The sequence below is a fragment of the Rhinatrema bivittatum genome, chromosome 1, assembly GCF_901001135.1.
Source record: "Rhinatrema bivittatum chromosome 1, aRhiBiv1.1, whole genome shotgun sequence".
Classification (NCBI taxonomy): Eukaryota; Metazoa; Chordata; class Amphibia; order Gymnophiona; family Rhinatrematidae; genus Rhinatrema; species Rhinatrema bivittatum.
The window spans coordinates 20,935,473-20,961,541 of NC_042615.1; the positions used below are offsets into that span (position 1 = coordinate 20,935,473).

The following is a 26,069-nucleotide window of genomic DNA, read 5'->3' on the forward strand; positions in this document are numbered from 1 at the left end:
GTTTGAAGCTCCAGAACCACGAGGCTACTGCACCGTGGAAAAGAAGACCCTGAAGGGGGACCTCGCGTGGACTCGCGGATAGCAGCAGGCTGGGCATGCTCAATCTGCCAGTCAAAGTTTCTAGAAACTTTGATAAAAGTTTTCCTTGCTGGGCTCCATCTGATGATGTCACCCACATGTGAGGACTAACATCCCGCTGTCCTAGGAGAACTCCTGTTACAGGTAAGCAACTCTGCTTTCTGAGGCCCCATTCGCAGCAAGGCGAACTAGCATTGCAGAGCTTGGATTGCAAGAGAGCAGACAGAAGCCCATAGACAGTTGTAAAACACACTCTATGCTTATGGCCAGGGACACAAGAACACTTAGACTCAGTAAGCATAGAGTGTGTTTTACAAAGTCCACCCAACTTCCTATTTCTTTTAACAGGAATAGATTGGGAGTTGCTGTTGCCAAACAGACACTACCCAATTGGCTACCAGATTGCATCACCTTCTATAATGCCCAGGCAGGACTGCATCTTGTGGGTCATGTCAAGGCTCATTCTGTCAGAGCCATGGCAACTTCAGTGGCCCACTTGCGAGCAGTTCCCATGGAGGAGATCTGCAAGGCTGCAACGTGGAATTCTCTCCCCACATTCGCATCTCACTACTGTCTGGATAGGGATGGCTGACGTGACAGTAGGTTTGGAATCTCTTTGAAGTGTAGAACGCAACTCTCCCTGCCTAGGGCCCATTGTTTGGTTTCAGGCTGTCTCCCCCTCTGTTACCAGCAGCACTGTTGTACCCATTGGCACCTGGTTGGTGTCTGTTGGTCCCCTTTTGTGTTGGGGAGCAGCCTGTAGCTGGGGATTCACCCATGTTTGAGGACTACCATTCTGCTTGTCCTAGGAGAAAGAGTTGCTTACCTGTAATGGGGGTTCTCCTAGGACAGCAGGATGTTATTCCTCACGAAACACGTCTGCCACCCCGCTGAGTTGGGTTTCTCCTATTTTTTTATTTTATTTTTATCGTAATTCTGTTACGAGGCTGAAGAGGAACCCCATGTGGATGCGTGGTATAGGGCATGCTGAGCATGCTCAGGGTACCTAGTTAAAGTTCTAGAAACTTTGACATAAATTTTCCATGCCAGGCTTCATCCAGTGTGTGAGCACTGACATTCTGCTGTCCTAGGAGAACACCCGTTACATCTGGTTTATTAGGGTAGTCTTACATCAGATTAGCTGAGGTGAAGAGATTTGGGGTGTGAATTTAAAGATAATTCACCAGGGTTTCTTCTCTAGTGGTTTACAAAATAAAAGTTGCAGTGATGATTACATTTGCAAGTTCTCAGTGAAGGAGCCCCTCTTCAGTTGCTCTTTACGAAGTAGTTCTTGCAACAGATGCCTCCACCAAAGGGTGAGGAGCACATAATCAGAACCCTTCGAACACAAGGCCTCTGGAATCTTCAAGAGGAGCTATCAGATCAACCTTCAAGCGTTGAGAGCAAACTGATACGCTATTAAGCTTTGCGCATGTTCTTCAGGGAAAACATCCTGCTCCAAACTGACAACCAGGTTGTCATGTTTTACATTAACAGACAAGGAGGAATGGGATCATAGCCTCTCTGTCAAGAGACCCTAGAGATCCTAGGCAGTCTGTGTAGACAATTCAAACTGCTCGTCAGGCCACTTGTCTGCGAGGAATCTTCAACACGCTGGCAGATCTACTCAGTGTTTCAATCACATGAGTGATCTTTACAGTAGTCAGTGGCTCACTAACTCTTCAGCTTATGGGGTATACCATTGGTGGACCTTTTTGCCTCACAGCAGAACACAAAACTAGATCAATTTTGCTCAGTTCTACCAAGCGATCACAGGTTGTGTCAAGACATTTTTCTCTTTGACTGGGGACAAAGCCTCATGTACACTTTTCCACAGCGATCTTCATCCAAAAGCATATGGGAATAGTCTTAAAGATCTAAATATGTACACCCTGGAGGAAAGGCAGACAGGGGGGAGATATGATAGAGACATTAAAATATCTTAAAGGTTTCCATGCATAGGAGGTGAGCCTCTTTCAATGGAAAGGAGGCTCTAGAACAAGGGATCATGGGATGAGGTTAAAAGAAGGTAGACTCACAAATAATCTTAGGAAATATTTCTTTACAGAGAGGGTGGTGGATACGTGGAATAGCCTCCCAGGTGAGATAGTGGAGACAAAATCAGTATCTGAATTCAAGAAAGCATGGGATAAAAACAGGGGATCTCTAAGGAGGTGTTGGGAATTATAATGCTAAATTTATTGGATGGATGGGTAGACTAGATGGGTCATATGGTCTTTTATTGCCGTATTGTTTTTGTTTCCGTCCTGCCTTTGTGGATTGCTATCTCAGGTGGGTCTTACTTTTAAGATATATGCAGATGACATCCAGTTTCTGCTTCTAGTATCTCTATCTACTGAAATCATGTTCAGTAAATGATCCTACTGCTTAGCTAATATAAGATCTAGGCTAAAAGATAACAATTTGGTTCTTAACCTTAATAAAAAATTGGTTGTTTTGAACAGTTACATACAATATCCCAAACAATGGTCACTCCAATAAAATGTTGTGCACGAGAGATGGGAATGTGGATACATTTTTTATTTTTTATATTACACTTTCAGCATTGCAAAGCAGATTACATTCAGTACTGAAGGTATTTCCCTATTTCCAGAAGGCTTACAGTCTGTTGTACCTGAGGCAACAGAGGTAAAGTGATTTGCTCAATGTCACAAGGCAGTGGGATTTGATCCCTGGTTTCCCTGGTTCATAGACAGCTTCTCTAACCACTAGGCAGCTCCTCCACTTTTTCTTTCCATCCTCAAATTCAATCTCCTTTATCCTCCATGCTTCTCCGGTCTATTAGTGTTTCTAAATGCAGTGGATTTTCGGATAGTAATGCAAGCTCTTATCCTTCTATCATTTGACTATTGTAACTTACTGTACGTAGGTCTACCTGTCATCTAAAGGCTCTACAGCTAATATAGAATTTTGCACTAGATCTTATTACTGGGTACCTTCTGCACTCCCATATAATACCAGCGCCGATGACTGTCCACTGGCTCCCTGTTTGCTGGCGTATTAAATTTAAAATCATTACGCTAGTTTTTAATCCTATCAATGGTTCACTGCCTCAGTACCTCCCGGTACTGATTAGCTATCACCCAGCTTGCTCATTACAGTGTTCTTCCAGACATCTCCTTACCATAATTTCACATAAATCTATCCACTTGACGCATTCACAGGAATGGATGTTCAAGGTTATTGGTCCTACTCTCTGGAATGAGCTTCCAGAATTTCTAAAACCAAGGCAATGATTATTTATATTTTAGGAAAATTTTGAAGGGCTATTTATTTTTTGCCACATTGTTTGCAGACTGAAAGTGAAACTGCTGTCCAGCATCTTGATGAGACAGAGCAGTATGGATTAGATGTCTAACAACTCTTACAGATTGTCATCTATTAGCTATGTCTGTCTATTGTTTTAATGTATTATTTTAATATTGGTTTATGACCACATATTGTGAATTTTATGATGTTACCCCCTACGTTTTTTTAGATCAGCGGGCCACAGATGTTTTAAATAAAATACTCATCCATTGATATCACGTTTCATGAAAGGTCTATGGCACGGGTCGTCAATTCCAGTCCTCGAGAACCACAGTCAGGCTAGGTTTTCAGGATCTCCACAATGAATATGCATGAGAGAGATTTGCATGCACGGCCTCCATTGTATGCAAATCTTTCTCATGCATATTCATTATGGATATCCTGAAATCCTGGCCTGTTTGTGGCTCTTGAGGACTGGAGTTGGCCACCCCTAGCCTATGGCATTGTTACATTTGCCGCTCAAGGGATGGCCCTGCGAATGTCTCGTTTCGCTAGTTCTGAACTTTCTCAGTTCCTTGGTTGTTGCCTGGATCTGACTTTAGCCTTGGACTCTGAATACACCTTGCCAGCCGCCTGCCCTGACTCTGGGACCACCCTGGACTCTGCCTTAGCATGGCCTCAGCCAAGACTCTTTCACCAAATGTTGGCATAGACCTTGGGGCTCTGCCTGCAAAGTTGCATCATCTTGTGCTATGGCAAAAGGAGCTTATGCACATAACATCTATAACAGACATCTCAAACTTCCGGTACAAAAGCCACCTGCTCCATGAGACCTGAATGTAGTGCTTTTCCAACTAATGAAGCCTTCTTTTGAACCATTGGTATCTGCTTCTCTTAAATACTTATGAAAGGTGGTGTTTATCGTTGCAGTGACTTCAGATACTAGAGTCCACAAACTCCAAGCTCTCTTCCACTATCCTCTGTACATGCAGTTCTTACACAAGAGTGATTCTCCATACTCACCGAAATTTCTCCCAAAGGTCGTCTTGGCTTTTCATAACAATCCATCTTATCTACCTATTCCCCACATGCATGAGGGTGAAAAGGCCTTGCAAACTCTGGACTGCAAAAGGACCTTAGTATATTATAAGAAATGAACTCTACCATGTCTGAAATTCTCCCAACAGTTCATCTCATACAATCCCAACCGATTAGGAATAACTGGCTAGCTGAGTGCATTCATTACTGCTACACCTTAACAGGACTGCAAATCTCAAGCTCTAGAAAGCTTATCAAGTGAGAACTATTGCTGCTTCAGATACGATCTTTGAGAAGTACCTATTGAAGACATCTTCAGTGCATACCTTTTAAGTCATCCTACTGTCTTAACATTTCAAAGAATGAATGTAATTTTGGACAAGTAGTTCTGCAAAATCTGATCTTGTAGTAGTCCCCTCTCCACGATGAGGGCCAGCTTGCTTACTAGACTGGCTGGGTTGGGGGTGGGAGCAGTATCACTCACCTCGTGGTCCTGCTGCTTCTCTTTATTTTGCAGGTTTCTGAGCCCTCTTCTCCCTATTTTTCTCTTAATTTCCCGGTTCACTGTTCACTGCTGGCTCACAGAAGGGGAGGGGTGAGCGGGCTCTAATACACATACACACCCTCTCCCTCACTCTCTCGCACATACACGTCCCTCTCTCTTTTTGTATATACACCCACATAAGCTCCCTTTCTCTCACACACATCCATCCTCACACAGGCTTCCTATGTCTCTCTCTCTCTCTCTCTCTCATGCACCCCTTCACACAGGCTCTGTCTCACACACATACAATCCCTTCACAATCTCCTCAAATAGGCTCCCTCTAAAACCCACACTCGCGCATCCCCCCTCACCCCCCACGCTCTCTCACCCCCTCCCCTTTCTCACACCCCTCTCCCTCTCCTCTCACACACACACACACATTCTCTCTCACTGGGGCCTTCCATCTTTGCCGTGAGTGGGGCACACGCCGTTCGTGGCATACGGGGCCCTTCCATTTTCACGGTGAACGGCGCGCCCAGGCCTTCATTTTCGCTGTGAGCAGAGCGCATCCCGCAGCTCATGCGGGCCTTCGTCTTTGCGCGCTCCGTTCACGGCATGCCGGGGTCTCCTCTGCTATTTTCTGCGCAGAATTTGAGAATTCTGTACAGAAAATGGCAATTCTGCACAGGGAGGGAATTCTGCGCAAATTCTGTGCTTCACAGTAGTACAGAATTCCCCCAGGACTAATAACTAGAATAGCTGTGGTATGGATTGAGGAAATGTACAAGGCAGCACCCATGCAGGAACGCCTGCACATTTATTTATTTTAGATTTTTATTTTTTGCTTTTCACACTTTAAGCACTTCAAAGCGGATTACATTCAGGTACTGTAGACATTTCCCTATCCCCAGAGGGCTTACAATCTAAGTTTTTGTATCTGAGTCAATGGAGGGTAAAGTGACTTGCCCAAGGTCACAAGGCGTGACAATGGGACTTGAACCCTGGTCTCTAGCCAGTTGCTCTAACCACTAGGCTACTCTTCCACTCCGTGCTTGCCCACATGTATTGAATTATTCATCCTGCGATCTATGGAAAACACCATTTATGGAATACTTGCTAAGCAGTGCCCAGGCATGGTCTCCATGGTCAAACTGGATGAAGGGCAATATCCTTCTGAGAGGAGGATTCCATTGCCATATTCCAGTTCTTTCTAAGAGAGGATTGTCGTCTTTGCACACTCTTTGGTTATGTTGAATATAGCAGAAGACAACTCTTCTAGTTTGGCAGAGGATTCTGTTAGGGTCAGTGTTAGGGAATCTTCTATTCTTTTTTCCTGTTGCATCAGACTGTTATGGATCCAGAGTGGGTTCTCCAGAAGTCAACTTTAAGGGACACCACTCCTCGATTAAGTTGCATCCTCTGGCCTCACAAGAGTGCGACAAGCTTGGACCTCTGAAGGTTGACACATTGATAATTCGGTCATGAAGCGGATTACTAGCCTGTGGTTAGTGGATCTACCTTCAAGGATGTGCAAGACAGAAAGATGGTTGGTCTTAAAGCAGGTGTTTGAAGTGGCCAGCATAGCATGGCAATTAGCAGTCTGAAACTATATTATGGCAAGATCCAGTTCCATCTGATGCACTGCACTCGAGGAGTTGATGGAGGAGTCTCTTTAGCTGGAAGCAGGAACAGTATTCCTCATGGGCACTTCCTTGGGTTTGAGTAGAAGTCAGAGGGAATCTGGTCTGTGGATTCTATTGCTAAGTTGAACCTTACCAGCTTCCCTTCAGGGACAACTGATCTTAGGGGATTTGCTTGAGGAAATGGATAAGGAATGTGGAGAGTCCACAGTATCTAGACTTCAGGAGGTTTTTCCCAGAAGATCCTCGCATCTCTTGGAGCTGGTCTTTCAAGTTTCTCTCTGCACAGAGTCTCTATTAAATTTACTGTTTAATCCTTGAGAGGATTTAAAAAAAAAAACCCTGTAAGCAACTATTTTCTTGGTGTGAGGTGTCAATGCCAATAGTTCTTAAGTCTTTGCTGATTCCCGAGTCTCTGGAGAAAGGTAGTCTTTGGTCTTGGTACTTGTGTTCTAGACAATGCAGCTAGCATTGCTTATGTGCTACAGTGGGGCATGTATTCAGTAGTCCCTTTCTTTGGATCCACTGGTGGCTGTATTTTTTCCTTATAGGACATCAAGCAACTTTTGGTCTCTGGGAAGGATTCTCATTTCTCTTGGTGGGGGTCCCCTTTTAGGATTGTGGTTTTAACATATTGGGTGTTTCTCTGGGGTTGTTTTCCTTGGAAGCATTCTTCCTAGTGGCTTTTTTACTGCTAGAGTTTTGGAGATGCAGGCACATTGCAGAGGAACCTTGCTTTGTATAACTTCTTCAGACTGCGATTTTGGAAAAAGGCTGTTTTATTGCCTTAGTCTTATATACAGAATATGCCTACCTACTTGTTTTCTCTATCAGGAGAGATCCTCAATGAGTCAAGGTTATAAAGACCCTTATTCAGGATGTGCACAATAGCTCAATTAATTGCACACAGAGCGGTGGTTCATTTTCTTCTTGGTGTTGAAATTCGTTGCTTCGGTTTTACATTCCTTTCAAAGCATGAATATGGGAATCGGAGAGGTTGCTTTGCCTCTGAAATTTTGCAAGTGAATTTGACATTTCCCACCATATTCAGGAGCAGCTTGGGTACAGCCTTTGTGTCTGGACAGGTCTGGCTGGATGAGGAGAGGGGAAAAATTAGTTATCTGATGTCATCCTATCCTTGAGTCCAATCAAACCAGTCCAGGACCTTCCCTGTAATACCAAATATGAACAATCTGGAACAGTTTTGAGCAATTTTGTTCAGAATGGCTCAAACTAGCACAGTCTTGCACAAATTTGCTTTACCTTGCGCAGACTTGCAGAACCTGGCATATTCTTAAGTCTGTATACATTTTCTGTTCATTTGCGAGCTAAGAAGTGGTCTGCAATGTTTTATCTTAACCAGGAGCTTGCATAGAGTGATGAGCAATATGTCTGTTTCCAAAACATCGTTTGTTTGTTGTTGTTTTTTAAGCTTGCTAGTTTAAAAAATGTTCTGATTAGTTTTGGTGAAATTGAAGTTACCAAAGTTAGATAATACTGGCAGGTGAGGTCAGCACAGATGTATATAAAGGGTGATATCAGTGAACCAGTTGATCTGTCTCCATCTGCTGGTCGTGGGCATAACCCATTCGTCTGGACTTGGACTCAAGGAAAGGAAATACACAGGGTAAGGAGAAATTAGTTCTTACCTGACTTTCTCCATCTTATTTCACTTGGCAATTGATAATCTTAGATCCCTGGCAACCGAGAAGATTAATCCTTATTCCCTCTCCGACTCTTTCCCAGTCAACCCAAGGATTACTGTAAGAATCCATACATTTAGGCGATTGGCACTGGACTGCTAACCTATAGGAAATGTTCTCCGAGGAAGCTAAAACTGTGAGCAACACATTCTGTAGCTTAACCCTTTTCGTATTCCAAATAAGTTTGTCTCCTTTCTTAGAATCTCATTTATATTGTGGGCATGATGAGCTATAGTTCTTTAACATAAATTTGTCAGGTCATCCAACTCCTGTTACTGCAGTGAAATCCCATTAGTGTGTGTCCTGCTAATACATTGTGATTTTTTTACGGCTCCCTTTTTTAGTTGAGCAAATTCCATTAATAAATCGCAGTTTATAGTAATTGCATTGGGCAGCTCATTTTATTGGAGTGACATGTTACTTTGTATGCTTATCTGTCTCAATGTTTGTTTAAATATGCAAACAAGAACCCTCCAATGCAGTTACATCATAGCAAAGCAATATAGAGAGAATAACTTTAGTTAATACAAAATTTCAGAGCTTTTATTTTTTGGCTGCTACATTCCCAGTTGCCCTCTTTTAAGCCCTCTCCCCACCTCCCACACTACCGCTAGTGGAGCCTGTTTGGAAGTTGCTGTGAGCCCCTTGGGTTCCTTGATTGGCTTATCTGTGAGAGAGTGCCAGCAGAAGAAGAAATTCAGCCAACTCCTCCTTAAAAATTTATGGTATCACTATACCATTGCATCTGAAGTGTGAAAAATAGCTGATCAGCAAGATGAATTACTGCTCGAAACTGAGGCATGTGCTGCTTAGAAGACCAAGACTTTCCTATATGTACTATATCTTGCAAGTCTTGAACTTTTTCTTGAAGGGATAGGTTATAAGACCTGAGATCTTCTATTTTTATATATTGTATATGTACCAGTATGTGAACCGTGTTGTTTGACCAATTTTTATTGAAAAAGCAGTATATAAACAATTAAAATACTCTGGGTTCCTGTATGCTATAGCATTACTGAAATAATTCTAGAGGGGGTTATAAGAATTTAATACCTAGTATATAATACCAAGTTATATCAGCTCTTCCTATGACTCAGTATGATTCCACATTGCAGTAACTTGTTTAACCAGTAAAATAAGCAGTCAGAGTAGTCTCATAGAGGCAACCTCAAGATAATGTCACAAAATTATTTATATCAGCAGAGGCCAACTTGAGTAATGACATCTTATTTCTTTGGGTCTTAAGGGAAAAGCAAACGTGCACTGCAGTAGTGTAGATAGTGGCACGTTTTGCTGCTGAAGAAGAGTTCACTGATGGCATTTTCCTGAATGAAAACTTCCTCTCTCCTGTCCTTTAGGTTCGTAATCTTACTTACATGGTGACCCGAAGAGAGAAGATTAAACGGTCTGTTTGCAAAGTTCAGGAGCAAATATTTAATCTATATACGAAGCTCATGGAGCAGGAAAAAATTTCAGGTATGTTGGTGAAATTTACATGCAGAGTGGTAAGACCAAATTTCCACTGACAGTTTTTAAAGTCATAACCACTTAAAAGGACAAAGGATCAAATGGCAGCATTATCCTGTATTTTGAGAGAATTTTTCTAAGCATAAAAACCTTGCACAAAATGACACTGCCATTCCAGGGAGGGGGACGGGCAACACAGAACACACTTTTGCTTTGGAACTTGCTCTCTAGATTGTGGAAGATATTGGGGTTTTTTTTAATTTCAGGCAAAGCAGGTAGTGTGGGCAAAATCATCAGATGGCCACAAAGCATGAATTAAAGCAAAAATTGGTTTATTACAATGTTAGTCATTTGAAGTAGTACTGACAAAATATAGGCTGTTGCCATGGGAAGAAACTATATCCCAACCCCAACACAAGCCATGTTACACAGTAAAACTTTATCAAGGGGAGGCAAACATCTAATATACAAAACAAAATATCAGTAAATTACAAGTTATTAAAACAAGAAGACAAAAAGGCATCAAAGAAAGTCAGTATATCTTATACAGGCAAAGCTGATAGTTGAAAAAGCTTTTTAAAGTAAGTATAGAGAGGTAGTAAATATTTAAACCAGTTGAAAAAGGGTGCTGAAAGTCACATGACCAGTTGGGGCCCAATCATTAAACAAGGAAAATAGACCAATGAGTACTAGCAGATGGCATTACAGGCAATCAGCCCGTTTGACCTCCAAGTGAAGGCCAAACGGATGCCAGGATATTGAGTGAATATTCAGCATTGTTCCCAGCATAATATCCTTCTGGAACTCCCTCCTCCTCCAGTCCAAGGCAATAGAATCAGTGCCCTACTCTCAGCATGGCCTAGGGTTCTAGTCCCAGTACTTTCTAATCCCCCAAAAATCAGGAGGTGTTTGTCCAATTCTGGATCTACGAGCCCTCAAGTACCTCCAGCGAGAGAAGTTCAAAATGATAAACTTGGGCTCTCTTCTTCCTCTTCTACAAAGAGGAGACTGGCTCTGCTCTCTAGACCTCCAGGATACATACACGCATATCGCGATAATTCCATCTCATCGCAAATACCTGACATTTCTAGTAGGCCCCAAGCACTATCAGTACACCTTCCCTAAGAGAAATTAGGGAAGCTAACCAAATTGGTAGTGCGGTAATAATGGGAGACTTCAATTAACCCAATATTGACTGGATAAATGTATCATCGGGACACGCTAGAGAGATAACGTTCCCGGATTTATTTATTTATTTATTTCGTGAATTTTTTTTTTATATATATATACCGCGGCACGTTAATAACATCACCTCGGTTTACAATAAACAATAAATCAGCAACAAGCTTTACAGTCAAGATGTAATAAATAGGATGGAATAAATGATAGCTTTATGGAGCAATTGGTTCAGGAACCGACAAGAGAGGGAGCAATTTTAGATCTAATTCTCAGTGGAGCACAGGATTTGGTGAGAGAGGTAATGGTGGTGGGGCCACTTAGCAATAGTGATCATAATATGATCAAATTTGAATTAATGACTGGAAGAGGAACAGTATGCAAATCCACGGCTCTCGTGCTAAACTTTCAAAAGGGAAACTTTGAGAAAATGAGAAAAATTGTTAGAAAAAAACTGAAAGGAGCAGCTACAAAAGTAAAAAGTGTGCAAGAGGGGCGTGGTCATTGTTTAAAAAAAAAAAACAAAAAAAAAACCATTCTAGAAGCACAGTCCAGATGTATTCCACCCATTAAGAAAGGTGGAAAGAAGGCAAAACGATTACCGGTATGGTTAAAAGGGGAGGTGAAAGAAGCTATTTTAGACAAAAGATCTTCATTCAAAAATTGGAAGAAGGATCCAACAGAAGAAAATAGGATAATGCATAAACGTCGGTAAGTTAAATGTAAGACATTGATAAGACAGGCTAAGAGAGAATTTGAAAAGAAGTTGGCCGTAGAGGCAAAAACTCACAGTAAAAACTTTTTTAAATATATCCGAAGCAGACAGCCTGTGAAGGGAGTCAGTTGGACCGTTAGATGATCGAGGGGTTAAAGGGGCACTTAGAGAAGATAGGCCATCGCGGAAGATTAAATGATTTCTTTGCTTCGATGTTTACTGAAGAGGATGTTGGGGAGGAACCCATACTGGAGAAGGTTTTCATGGGTAATGATTCAGATGGACTGAATCAAATCACGATGAACCTAGAAGATGTGGTAGACCTGATTGACAAACTGAAGAGTAGTAAATCACCTGGACCGGATGGTATACACCCCAGAGTTCTGAAGGAACTAAAAAATGAAATTTCAGACCCATTAGTAAAAATTTGTAACCTATCATTAAAATCATCCATTGTACCTAAAGACTGGAGGATAGCAAATGTAACCCCAATATTTAAAAAGGGCTCCAGGGACGATCCGGGAAACTACAGACCGGTTAGCCTGACTTCAGTGCCAGGAAAAATATCAAATACTTTCTGAAAATCCAAATACACTACATCTACCGGTTCACCTTTATCTACATGTTTATTAACCCCTTCAAAAAAGTGAAGCAGATTTATGAGGCAAGGCTTGCCTTTTCGTAAAGCCATGCTGACTTACCATGCCTTTCTATATGTTCTGTGATTTTGATCTTTAGAACAATTTCCACTATTTTTCCTAGCACTGAAGTCAGGCTAACTGGAGCCCTTTTTAAATATTGGTGTTACATTAGCCACTCCTCTAGCCTTCAGGTACAATGGATGGTTTTAATGAAAGGTTACAAATTTTTACTAATAGATCCGAAATTTCATTTTTTAGTTTCTTCAGAATCCTGGGATGTATACCTTCCGGTCCAGGGGATTTACTACTCTTCAGTTTGTCAGTCAGGCCTACCACATCTTCTAGGTTTACCGTGATTTGGTTCAGTCCATTTGAATCATCTATATAAATAAAAATGTTAAATAGTTTGTACAAAATCGCTAATCTCAGAAACCACTGAACCGATTGCTTTCAAATTTGGACACAACCTTCATTTCACATACAGGAAGGTTCTTCTGTACTTACATTACAGGTATGTCACACCTGTGACAGGTAAAATATGTTTAAAGATTTTTTCGAGAAAACAGCGACATCTGCTGGAAGTAAGCGCCATCTGTTACACCTTACACTAACACACGCTACACTAATCATTTCGCCAGTCCAGGTCCATGTTTCACTTCCATTTAAACACATTCGCGCACTTTTTTCGCCGGAAGATAACTATTTCCTTTACAGATAAAATACACCCACCACCCTCCTCACACCCCCCACACACATGCCAAATTGATTTACATCCCACAGCCTCCCAACACACACAAAACCACCCTCCTCACACATGCCAAATGTATTTACTTCCCAGGCCCTCACAACACACACAAAACCTGACAGAAGTCCGGGAGGCTCCAGCGGGGGGCCAGGACCGGTCCGGGACACATCTCCTTCACTACGGCCGTCGGCTGCCAGCAATCAACATGGCGCCGACGGCCCTTTCCCTTACTATGCCACTCAGGGACACCAATGGTGGCAGTAGCCCATGTGACATAGTAAGGGCGAGGGCCCATCGGCGCCATTTTCAGGACTGGCAGCCGGCGGCCCTTTGCCCTTACTATGTCAGAGGACCTACCGCTGCCATTGCTCCACCCCACTGACATAGTAAGGGCAAAGGGCTGTCTGAACCCGTTTCAGTGCTCGCAGCCGACGGACCAACGCCAGTACATCGCTCCCAGACCGCTCCTGAACGCCCGCTCCACCAACTGACATTTTTATCAGGTTTTGGGGGATCTGGAGGGTGGGGGATTGTAATGAATTTATTGCGAACATCTTGGGGAGGGGTCACAAGGGGGGGCAGGTTTCATTCATTCGGCAACTCTGGGGGGGGCAGGGGGGTGGGTTACTGTTTTTCGCAGGGCTGGGGGAGGGGGGGGCAGGAGAGTGTGGGGTGGTTAGTTTAAGAGAACGTTTCTCATAGGGTTGTTTTTTGGGGGAAGGGGGAGGTTCACACACAAATACATACACTAAACTTGCACGATCTCGGGAACGCACCAAAATAGCCCTCCCCAGACCACAAAACAAATTTGGGAGTGCAAAATTGGTTAGGCATTCCCCTATTTGGCTACATAAGGCGCACAGTCACCCAGGGACAGACCACATGTAGCACCAACAATTTTAATTTCCCAGGTCTTGGGGGGGGGGGCAGGAGGGTGGGGGGTTATTATTTGATTTAAAGGGTTGGGATTGGGTTTGGTTTTTTGGGGGGTGGGGGGGTTCCCACAGAAATAGAAAGACAAAAGTTTTCTGATCTGAAGGGTAGGCAGTAGGCGGGGGGGAGGTGACAGGGGAGGGAGAATGAGGGGGAGGTGAGTGTCAGGGGAGAGGTGAGTGTGAGGGGAGAGAGTTGGAGTGGGGACAGGGGAGGGGGAAGGAGGGGTAAGTGACCAAGGGGGATGAGGATGAGTGACTGAGGTAAATAAGCAAGGGGGAGGGAGGGAAAAGAACCTGACTCTGCCACTGCAACGCGTGGCGGGGTACTGCTAGTTACCTATGAAAACCTTCTCCAGAACGGGGTATCTCCCCAACATCCTCTTCAGTAAACACCGAAGCAAAGAATTCGTTTAATCTTTCTGCGACAACCTTATTTTCTCTAAGTGCCCCTTTAACCCCTCGATCATGTAACGGTCCAACTGACTCCCTCGTAGGCTTTCTGCTTCGGATATATTTAAAAACATTTTTACTATGAGTTTTTGCCTCTACTGCCAACTTCTTTTCAAATTCTCTCTTGGATCCTTCTTTCAATTTTTGAATGAAGATCTTTTGACTAAAATAGCCTCTTTCACCTCACCTTTTAACCATGTTGGTAATCGTTTTGCCTTCCTTCCACCTTTCTTAATGTGTGAAATACATTTGGACTGTGCTTCTAGGATGGTTTTTTGTTTTTTTTTCAAAATAATTTTTCTTTATTGGGAAGAAACAAAGACAGACAATAAAACCCGCACTGCAGGTATAAACAAAATACATAGCAACTAGTACAAACCAGACGTAATGAGTACATAGTATCAGCCGCGGCTCAGTCCCAATTCTTTCATTTGCATATCCCAGTTTCCCCATCCATATTCGCAGTAACATCCAACACCCCAAAGCCAGGCTAACCATTCACACCAACCCCGACTCCCCCCCACCAGCCTTCAGCAACCACAGGTTGTATCCAACCAGCATCATATCCACTAGCTCGTAACCCTTCTTGAACAGTCGCTGGCAACAGACCAACACAGGCTTGCCAACACGCAAGGTATCGTCTATCAGGTTTACATTTGCCCAATACACAGTCCAGCCGTTCAAGAGCCAGACTTTGGAACCAGGCTGAGATGGATGGAGACACATCCGGAGCCGCCCAGTCGGAAAGTATAGTGCAACAGGCCAGAAGGACAGCCACTCTGCTAAATTTGTCTTTCGCGCGATTAATCTCAGCAAAGCAGGCTTGGGGACTGGACAACAGAAACTGCCCAGTTCCAGGTACCGAGACTGCTGTGCATTGTAATATGATAGTCAATAAATCACAAACCCCTCTTGAAAAAAACTTTTGCACGAGTTGTATGAAATTAACTACCCCGATATCGGGTGATGTGTAAAATGTAACCTGAAAATTTTTTTATTAGGATCTCTATAACGAAAAACATTTTTTGATGAGAAGAGGAACGTTTCATATATTAGTATCATGAACCCCAACGGGTGATACAATCATATTATAATCATGAACGGACCTCCTTCATCCCCATTTTTTTCTTTATATTGTGATACACCAAGTGAACTGAAGAAATCATTCGTTTAAAAAAATCTTTGCTTGTGTTTGAATTCAACACTTATGAGACTTAAACAAGCAATATCAAAATCCAAGCGATATCAAGGTCCCGGCATTATTTAATGTAAGGCTTAAATAAGCTCCATCGATGTCCCAGACGTATCTGTTATTAGCAAAAGATGACCATTTGTTCAGTCGAACGCTTATGAAACTTTGACAAGCTATGTCAACCTCCCAGGCATTATTGATGTAAAAAAGGCTTGAAAAAAAGCTCTATCAACGTCCCGACTTATCTGATGTTGTAAGCAGATGACCGACGCAGCCACGTTTCAGGTCCGCCCAGGGACCTTTCATCAGGGAATTCGTCCTTGTTAATCCTCCGTTGGTGGGTGTTGAAATCTTGCCTAGTGAGTTAATACATCATCTTCAAGCTGAGTCTAAAAGACTCTACCGAATCCTGGAACGCTCAGCACTACTGGTTACACTTTTCAACCTGGTAAAGGGATAGCCGATTATCCAATCCGTCATTATGCTGCTGTGATGTCACCACGTTTGAGTCAAAATGTCCAATCACAAAAATCCCAAGTTATGCTATAGTGTGTGATGTAATTATAATAATGAACCCCAATCAAGTGATTCATTCAAGCCCTGTGGCGCCTGTGTCTGTAATATAAAAATCCAATAAGCTACACGTCTATTCAGCAACCCACCACGATCCCCTCCTCGCAATGATGCTTATACGTGATCCAAAACAGTCCATTTAAGATCAGTAAACAAGTGTCCCTGTTATTCTCACAGGACAAGCAGGATGGTTGTCCTCACAAATGGGTGACATCGAGGATGGAGCCCAACCACGGAAAACTTCTGTCAAAGTTTCAGGAACTTTGACTGGCCCCTACTGGGCATGCACGGCACTAACCCTGCAGCCAGCAGGGGTCTCCCTTCAGTCTTCTTTTTTCCGCGCAGCAGTAGCCACGCGGTCAAAGAGCTCTTAACCACATTCTTGACAGGAATTCTTCAATTAAAAATTTCTGAAGAAAATTTGCCCCTCAGGAGTCTCCCTTCTTCAAATTTTTCATCCGCGGAACTTCGGTAGGTTTTTGCCGTCGTTTGGTCGACTACCGTCGAGTTTGGCCCTCGAGGCCCGTTGGCAGTCGACAGTCCCGCGGCTAAATTTTTGGCCTATGGCCATGGCGTCGGGGTTCCGTCGGTGTCCGGATTGTACCCGAACTATGTCAATCACAGACCCACATAGAGTCTGTGATTTGTCTGTGTTTTGTGCTTAGGAAGCGAGCATGATGTCCTGACTTGCACCAAATGTGCCCTAATGACACCAAAAGGTCGCAAAGCCAGAATGGAAAAGATGGGACTCCTTTTCCATGCTCGTACCCCAACGCCATCGATTGCATCGACGTCATCGGAACCGGCACCGTCGAAGTCTCATCATCATCGACAGTCCTCCGGTGACCGTCCGCCATCGACGACTTCACGGCCATCGACTCCTGTCCCTTCCCCTGATCATCGAGGGGATCGGAAGGAGAAACATCGCCATCGACGTCATAAGTCTCGGCCCGTCGAGGAATTGATGTCATCGACCTCCGTACCGTCCGAGCCTCCGCCAAAGAAGTCTCGACCAGAAGTGGCACCGTCCACTCCTGTCTCGCAGACACCGAGGCAACCCTCACCCCTCCGGGGTTTGGGAGCCGCGATTCCACCGGTGACGGTGGTCCCTCCGGCTCAGCCTCAGCCTCCCTCTCCCGTCGAGCCGGGTCTCGTTACCCCAGGTCTCCAGGCAGAACTGGACCGGCTGGTCCAGGAGGCCATCGACAAGGCGATACTACGGTTCCAGACTCCTCCGGCACCGACTCCGGCACCGAGAGTGGAACCTGTCACCGATCCGATTCCAGCAGCACTGGCGCCGCTGCTTGCCCGGATGGAAGCGCTTATGAATGCCCTTCCACCGGCAATACCCGGATTACCGACAGCCTTCTCATCCGGTGGATAAACACCGTACCGAATTCCCCCTTCGGGGGTAGTTCCATCGGTGCCTTGTCGTCCCTCGCCACCGATACATTCCTCGGGGGCGATACGCACATCAGCTCCACCGAGGATTCCGATGCCGACGCCGATTCCCTCGATGCCGATGCCGGCACCGATTCATCGAGGACATTCTCGATGCCCCCGGTGATGCCTTCCAATTTCTCGGAGCCTCAACCGGGGCCTTCAGGTGTTCAGCCCCCTCATGGTCCTACAGGTCAGCATCCTGATCCTTATGACACCTGGGGTGATGATACCTCTACTGACACCGATGATTTGCCTTTACCACCCTCTCCTGCGGGGAGTAGAAAGCGTTCTCCCCCTGAGGACCTCTCTTTCATAAATTTTGTGAAGGAAATGTCGGAGTTGGTCCCTTTCCAACTTCAGTCTGAACAAGATGACAGGCACCAGATGATGGAATTACTCCAATTCCTGGATGCCCCTAAGGTCATCACCTCCATTCCAATTCATCAGGTTTTTCTAGACCTTCTCAAAAAGAATTGGGAATCTCCTGGATCTATTGCTCCGGTAAACAAAAAAGCTGACTCTACCTATCTCGTACAGACAGCACCTGGCTTTCAAAAGCCACAATTGGACCATCATTCTGTTGTGGTAGAATCAGCTCAAAAGAAAGCTAAACGGCTAAAGCCACATTCTTCCATACCTCCTACTAAGGAAAATAAATTCCTAGATAGTATAGGTAGAAAGGTCTACCAAGGAGCCATGCTGATCTCTAGAATAGCTTCTTATCAGCTGTATATGACTCAATATAATAGGGTCATCCTGAAACAGATGCAGGAGTACTCAGATGCCTTACCAGAACAGTTCCAACCACAACTTCAATCCCTTCTAAATAAAGGATTTGAAGCTGGGAAGCATGAAATAAGAACGGCTTATGACATCTTTGATGCTTCTACTAGACTTTCTGCTACGGCCATCTCTGCCAGACGATGGGCTTGGCTTAAATCATCTGACCTTCGTCCCGAAGTTCAGGACAGGCTCTCTGACTTGCCCTGTCTAGGGGATAATTTGTTTGGTGAGCAGATTCAGCAAATTGTTGCTGAACTAAAGGATCATCATGAGACACTTAAACAGCTCTCATCCATTCCTCCTGACTTGCCTTCTAAACAGCCGTTTAGGAAGGACTCCAAAAAGTCATTCTTCCGGCCACGGAAGTATTATCCCCCACTAGCCAAGGCTAGGCCCGCGAGGTCTTACCATAAAACTCAACCTCGCCAGTCTCGTAAACAAAATCCCGCAGCAGCTCCACAGCCTGGCCCTGCGGCGGGTTTTTGACTCTCATTTAGAGAGCACTTGCCAAACCCCTCTTCCAGCCATACCAGTAGGAGGTCGGCTGTGCCACTTTCTAGAAAGATGGCGTCATATCACCACAGATCAGTGGGTGATAGCGATAATTGCACAGGGTTACCATCTCAACTTCCTGACTCTACCTTCCGACTCCCCACCCCTGCAGGCGTGGAGACTCACCGATCACTCTGTTCTTTTAGAGCAGGAAGTTTCTCTTCTCCTACAGTCAAACGCTATAGAACCCGTTCCTCCCTTACAACAAGGACTAGGGTTCTACTCCAGGTACTTCCTGATCCCAAAAAAGTCAGGGGGACTTCGTCCTATCTTGGACCTACGGGCCCTCAACAAGTACCTTCACAAGGAGAAGTTCAAGATGGTAACCCTGGGCTCGCTTCTCCCTCTGCTGCAAAGAGGGGATTGGCTATGCTCTCTAGACCTCAAAGACGCATATACCCACATTGCGATCACGCAATCTCATCGCAAATATCTGCGTTTTCTAGTAGGCCGAAATCACTACCAATATCGAGTGCTACCTTTTGGCCTGGCAACCGCACCACGAGTTTTCACCAAATGTCTCGTGATAGTTGCAGCTTTTCTGAGGAAGGCAGGTGTCCACGTCTACCCTTACCTGGACGATTGGTTAATCAGGGCCCCAACCCAGCAGATGGCTCGGTCCTCCCTGACCCTAACAATTCAAACTCTGTTTTCTCTAGGGTTTTTTGTCAATTACGACAAATCCTACTTAGTCCCATCTCAGACCTTATCCTTCATTGGGGCAGACTTGGACACCTTACAAGCAAAAGCCTTCCTTCCTCATCCACGGGTTCAAACCCTTGTGTCCCTAGCTCGCCAGCTGCAGTCTCAACCCACAGCTACAGCTCGCCACTTCCTCATTCTACTGGGACACATGGCCTCCTCAGTTTATGTGACTCCCATGGCCCGTCTGGCCATGAGAATCACGCAATGGACTCTGAGACTGCAATGGACACAAGCTGTTCAGCCCCTGTCCTCCATTGTTCACATCACCGATGCACTCTGTCTGTCTCTTGCCTGGTGGGCACATCAATCCAACCTCCTACAGGGCTTGCCTTTTCTTCCACCAGATCCCCAGGTAATCCTCACCACCGACGCTTCCAACATCGGTTGGGGAGCCCATGTAAACAATCTACAAACTCAGGGATTCTGGTCTCCAGAGGAAGCCAAACACCAGATAAATTTCCTGGAGCTGCGAGCAATTCGCTATGCTCTCAGGACCTTTCAAGATTGCCTATCAAACCACGCAATCTTAATTCAGACAGACAACCAGGTGGCCATGTGGTACATAAACAAGCAGGGAGGCACAGGCTCCTTCCTTCTGTGTCAGGAAGCTGCGCAGATTTGGGCAGAAGCCCTCTCCCGCTCCATGTACCTCAGGGCCACCTACCTGCCGGGAGTAGACAATGTATTGGCAGACCAGCTGAGCCGTGTCTTCCATCCACACGAGTGGTCACTCAATCCCTTGGTAGCGACCTCTCTGTTTCACAAATGGGGTTATCCCCACATAGACCTCTTTGCGTCCCCTCAGAACCACAAAGTAGACAACTACTGCTCTCTCATTCGGAGCCAGCACTCTCGGCCGAGGGATGCATTCTCCCTCACGTGGACAACCGGTCTGCTTTATGCATTCCCTCCACTTTCTCTTCTGTCGAAGACTCTCGTGAAGCTACGTCAGGACAGGGGAACTATGATCCTGATAGCACCGCACTGGCCACGCCAAGTGTGGTTTCCCATACTCCAGGATCTCTCCATCCGCAGGCACATTCCTCTGGGAAAGGACCCGCATCTGATCACTCAAAACGACGGATGCCTCCTCCATCCCAACCTCCAAGCCTTGTCCCTGACGGCATGGATGTTGAAAGGTTAGTCCTTCAGCCTTTTAACCTTTCAGATTCAGCTTCTCGTGTCCTGATCGCTTCACGAAAGCCTTCCACAAGGAAATCTTATTCCTACAAATGGAAAAGGTATACATCATGGTGCACTTCTCAGTCCCTTGATCCCCTTTCCTGTCCAATTTCTAAATTTTTGGACTATCTCTGGCATCTATCAGAATCAGGTCTAAAGACCTCTTCCATTAGAATGCATGTTAGTGCAGTAGCCGCCTTCCACAAAGGTATTGGGGGTGTCCCTATTTCAGTACAACCCCTTGTTACACGCTTTCTTAAAGGCTTGCTCCATTTGAAGCCACCTTTACGTCCTCCGGCCCCATCTTGGGACCTTAATTTGGTTCTTGGTCGCCTTATGAAACCACCTTTCGAACCTCTTCACTCCTGTGACCTAAAATATCTCACATGGAAAGTGTTATTCCTTTTGGCTATCACTTCAGCTCGCAGGGTTAGTGAACTACAGGCCTTAGTCACCTATCCGCCTTGCACTAAACTCCTGCAGGACCGGGCGGTACTCCGCACTCACCCTAAGTTTTTGCCTAGGTTAGTTTCGGAGTTTCATATTAATCAATCCATCATACTACCTATCTTCTTTCCCAGGCCCCACTCCAACTCTGGGGAACAGACTCTGCATACCCTTGACTGTAAACGAGCTCTAGCTTTCTATCTAGACCGTACAGTTGCCCACAGGAAGAGCACTCAATTATTCGTCTCTTTCCATCCTAACAAGTTAGGGCAACCTGTGGGTAAGCAGGCTCTTTCCTCCTGGTTGGCGGATTGCATCTCCTTCTGCTATCAGCAAGCTGGCATTCCTTTTCAAGACCGTGTTAAAGCACACTCTGTGAGGGCCATGGCGACATCAGTAGCACACCTTCGATCGGTGCTGCTTCCTGACATCTGCAAGGCTTCAACCTGGAGTTCCCTCCATACGTTTGCAGCCCACTATTGTTTGGACAAAGCTGGAAGACAGGATTCCATCTTCGGCCAATCTGTCTTGCGTAACCTTTTTCCAACATGAAGTACCAACACCCTTCCACCTTCCCGGTAGGGTGCGGATGCCCTCTACCAAATTCCACCCCAGTTGTGCCTGCTGTACGCCGTTGGGTACATTTGGTGCATGTTAGGACATCCTCAGCTCGGTACTCACCCATTTGTGAGGACAACCATCCTGCTTGTCCTGTGAAAAAGCAAATGTTGCTTACCTGATGTAACAGGTGTTCTCACAGGACAGCAGGATGTTAGTCCTCACGAAACCCGCCCGCCACCCCACGGTGTTGGGTTCGTTTTTATTTTATTTTTCGGCACTGCCTGTAGCTTTGAAACAAGACTGAAGGGAGACCCCTGCTGGCTGCAGGGTTAGTGCCGTGCTGGGCATGCCCAGTAGGGGCCAGTCAAAGTTCCTGAAACTTTGACAGAAGTTTTCCGTGGTTGGGCTCCATCCTCGATGTCACCCATTTGTGAGGACTAACATCCTGCTGTCCTGTGAGAACACCTGTTACATCAGGTAAGCAACATTTGCTAACGCAATGTGTGACGATCGGAGCTGTCAATGTCTTTGTATTCAATTTTGACTTATGCTCATTCAACCGTGTCTTGATTTTACGAGTAATTCTTCCAAAATACACTTTTGGGCAGATGCAAATAATCGCATATACAACGTTAAATAATGCCGGGACCTTGATATCGCTTGTAATGCTCTCTGCCAGTTCTCATTGGTCAATTTTCCTTGTTTGATGATTGGGCCCCACTAGTCATGTTACTTTTAGCATCCTTTTTCACCAGTTTAAATATCTATTTGTAAAATTTGTATTCCGCACAATCCATAGCTCTTGGTGGATTCCAATAACATACATAAAAATAGCATATAAACAATCCATGAAATACAATAAAATCATAAATAAAAGTGAAACAAGTATAAAACAAAACATACATGATGTTCCATAAGATAACAAAATACATCTTCCAAGTAAAAATATAAACCATCAAACTGTAAAACATATTGTAAAAATCAATAACCTAATTTATGAAGACACCTCGCCAAAGATCTTGAGTGCTTTTAAAAAAAAAAAAACTGGTTCTTTTATTGAACGTAAATTGCCAGAGTGTATGTTCCATAAGGTAGGGCCTGCAGTAGAAAGCTCCCACTCCTGAGCTGTAGCAAGGTATATTGTTCTGTAAGATATCCTTCTAAAAAATGTCATCTGACTGCAAAGCGCAACTAGAAACATAGATGCTACCTCTCTATTACTTACTCTTAGAAAGCCTTTTCGACTGCTTTCAACTTTGCCTGTGTAAGTTATATTAACTTCCTTTGATGTTTTTTTATTGTCTACTTGTTTTTAACAACTCGTAACTTATTGATAATTTTGTTTCGTACATTAGATGTTTGTCTCCCCTTGATAAGGTTTCACCTCAAAACACGGCTCATGTTGGGCTTGGGATATAGTTTCTTCTCATGGCAATAGGCTATCTTGTCAGTACTATTTCAAATGACTTTAACATGGCAGAGAAAAAACGCTGGTGTTACTCCTGCGCAAGTAAACATATGTAAGTCAAAAATGGCAATTTGAGCTCTGCTTGCTGTGGGGCCATGGAAATAGGTCTTCAAAATCAGCATTATTAAAAAAAAAAAAAAAAAAAAGTCGTGTGTCTGGATCTTCCTCAGAAGTGCCAGCAAATTCAATTCTGAGCTTAACAGGCTTTTGAAACTGTGAATTTGGCTGTTGAAAAAGGCATGGTCATTTTGAAACGGACATGACCGGCTTCAAGCTTGGTGAAAGAAAGTGCAGCATATTTTCAGAAACCCCCAAAGTTGCTGCTGGAGGAAAATCATCAGCAAAGCACAGGTCAGGATAGTGGTCGTACATCCAGTATTGAATGCTTACCAGAATTTTTTTCACCAGGCCTTTCAGGCTTTGCAGGGTCATGGTAACTTGGGACAAACACATCTCCTTTAGATCAGGGTAGATCACAGAAGAAAAGGAAGGTTGCTGCAGAGGATGCAAAATTAAGTCCCCCAGTTTTTGGCAGTTCTTTTTTAAGAAATTAGAAATGTGCAGGAAGCAGCCATGGATCTCTCAAGGAAGGGGGAATTTATCCTGGTAGGGTAGAAAATTATTCCATAAGGAAGAAATTCCTGCACTGAATATCTCTGGTTACTACAGCCTTAAGACTTTCAGAAACTAAGGTTGAGGAACCCCCAGAATGAAGCCCAACTTTAAAGGGTATGCAAAAGGCGTCTTCTATGTTCACATTATATCCAAAGATAGACGCAATGGTTATTTCTGAATGGGAGACACCAGTGGCAGGATACAATTGTACGAGAGTCTTCAATAACTTATACCTCTTACCTATGGATCATAATAACCAAGGGTCGATGCAATAGTTGGGGTTGTTGATAGGACTTCTATTCCAGTGGAAGGCAGTGCTGCTTTGAAAGATCCTCAGGATAGAAAAATAGTTAATCTGAAAGCATGTATTTTCTGCAAATTATTTTATGCTAAAAGCTGCAATTTGCTATGTAGCAAGAGCTTTATTGTGTTGGATTCAGCAGCTGGCAGAAGAAGAGTCTGTAAGTTTAGAGTTGACAGCAGCATATTTATCAGTTAGCTTGTGTGATCTAATAATAGTATCTGCAAGATCTTTAGCTGTATCAGTAGGAGCAAGATATTTGGTCTAAATCCTGTTTGTACAGGTTATTTTTCAAGGGTCTATATCTTTTTGGAGAAGACCTAGAAAGATTAGTTAAGAATCAAAGACTACCTAAGGATAAATTTAGATTAAATTCGTGCTTGGACCTAGTGCCGGCTTGATTATCTGCATCGAGAGAAAAGAAAGAACAGCTGAGCCCCGAGTGGGGGGGCAGGACTGGTGACGTCATCGGAACGAGTCTGCCCTTAAAATCGGCAGGGAAGCGGCAGTAAGACTGGGGAGCCTGCTGAGTGGAGAGAGAGAGAAGGCCCCCAGCGTGCTTGGACCTAGTGCCGGCTTGATTATCTGCGCCAAGAGAAAAGAAAGAACAGCTGAGCCCCGAGTGGGGGGCGGGACTGGTGACGTCATCGGAACGAGTCTGCCCTTAAAATCAGCAGGGAAGCGGCGGTAAGACTGGGGAGCCTGCTGAGTGGAGAGAGAGAGAGGCCCCCAGTGTGCTTGGACCTAGTGCCGACTTGATTATCTGCGCCAAGAGAAAAGAAAGAACAGCTGAGCCCCGAGTGGGGGGCGGGACTGGTGACGTCATCGGAACGAGTCTGCCCTTAAAATCGGCAGGGAAGCGGTGCACTGCCGCCGCCGGCGCACGGCTTTGCCCGGCTTAGACCGGAGGAAGAACCGGGTGAGTCCAGGATTTTGCTTTGGATATTTGTGGACTTTGCTGGTCTAGTCTGACCCATATAATGGGAAGGAAAAGAAAAGTGAAAAGTATCCCTATATCCCCTATAACACCAAGGGGCCCGATGGATGACCATGTTTTTAGACGGGTCGAATCACCAACAGCGGATAATTCAGGAGGGCAATTTTCAGCCTCCCTGAGCCCCGGCGCAAGACCATTCCCCCCCCAGCCTTTGGCTACATTACCAGATGGGTTTTTACATTTAGAACCTGGCAGCCTACCCAATGGAAGTGACTGTACAGATTCTAGTAATGTAAAGATGTGTGAAAATTTATGTAGTTCTGAAGGAGAATCAAGGAGGTCAGAGTTATGGCCCAGTGATCCATCTGAAGATATAACATTAAAGGACATTTGGAAAATGATGTCGAAAATGAATGAAAGTGTCTCTCAAATGAATGTCACTGTCAGCAATTGTGAATTCAAACAAATTACAGATTGAGGAACAAAATAAGGGTGTCTCCAATTTAAAGGAAGATTTGGGGAAGGTAACTACTAAAATGAAACTATTGGAGGATACTGAAACAATACATATAAGAGAGTTTATCTACTCATAAAGAACTGGAAAAATTAGAAAATATGATGAGATATAAAAACCTACGCCTGACTAATTTTCCTCAAACCAGGACCAGGCTCTTATCCCCAATAGAAATGTTTAAAAAATATTTGTGTGAGATATTACAATATGGAACTAGATATCTCCCATTCATTTCTAAGATCTTTTATTTTCCTGATAAATTGGTAGAACAGAGAGAGGGAAATGTTGAGATTTCAACAATTGGAGTCTCAACGTTCCTCGAGGAATCTATAGACATCATACAAAAAAGAGCTACCCTATTTGTTTCTCTCCAATTAGAATCTGACAAAGATAGATTGTTTAGAGATTTTCTCAAACATAAAGATCTTAATTTTTGTGGTCAGAGAATATTTAT

At 44.3% G+C, this 26,069-nt stretch overlaps 1 protein-coding gene across 5 annotated transcripts in view; it reads left to right on the plus strand.

Annotated features, from left to right (window-relative positions):
- Positions 1-26,069, plus strand: part of JADE1 (jade family PHD finger 1) — a 545,699-nt gene that overhangs the window by 493,029 nt on the left and 26,601 nt on the right. For 4 of the 5 annotated variants that reach the window (XM_029592138.1, XM_029592223.1, XM_029592056.1 and 1 more), the window contains one exon: positions 9,572-9,689. In XM_029592138.1, coding sequence (XP_029447998.1) covers positions 9,572-9,689 — 118 coding nt within the window. Of the gene's footprint in view, positions 1-9,571; positions 9,695-26,069 lie in introns of those variants that run through there. The other variant, XR_003854973.1, reaches the window with a different exon arrangement.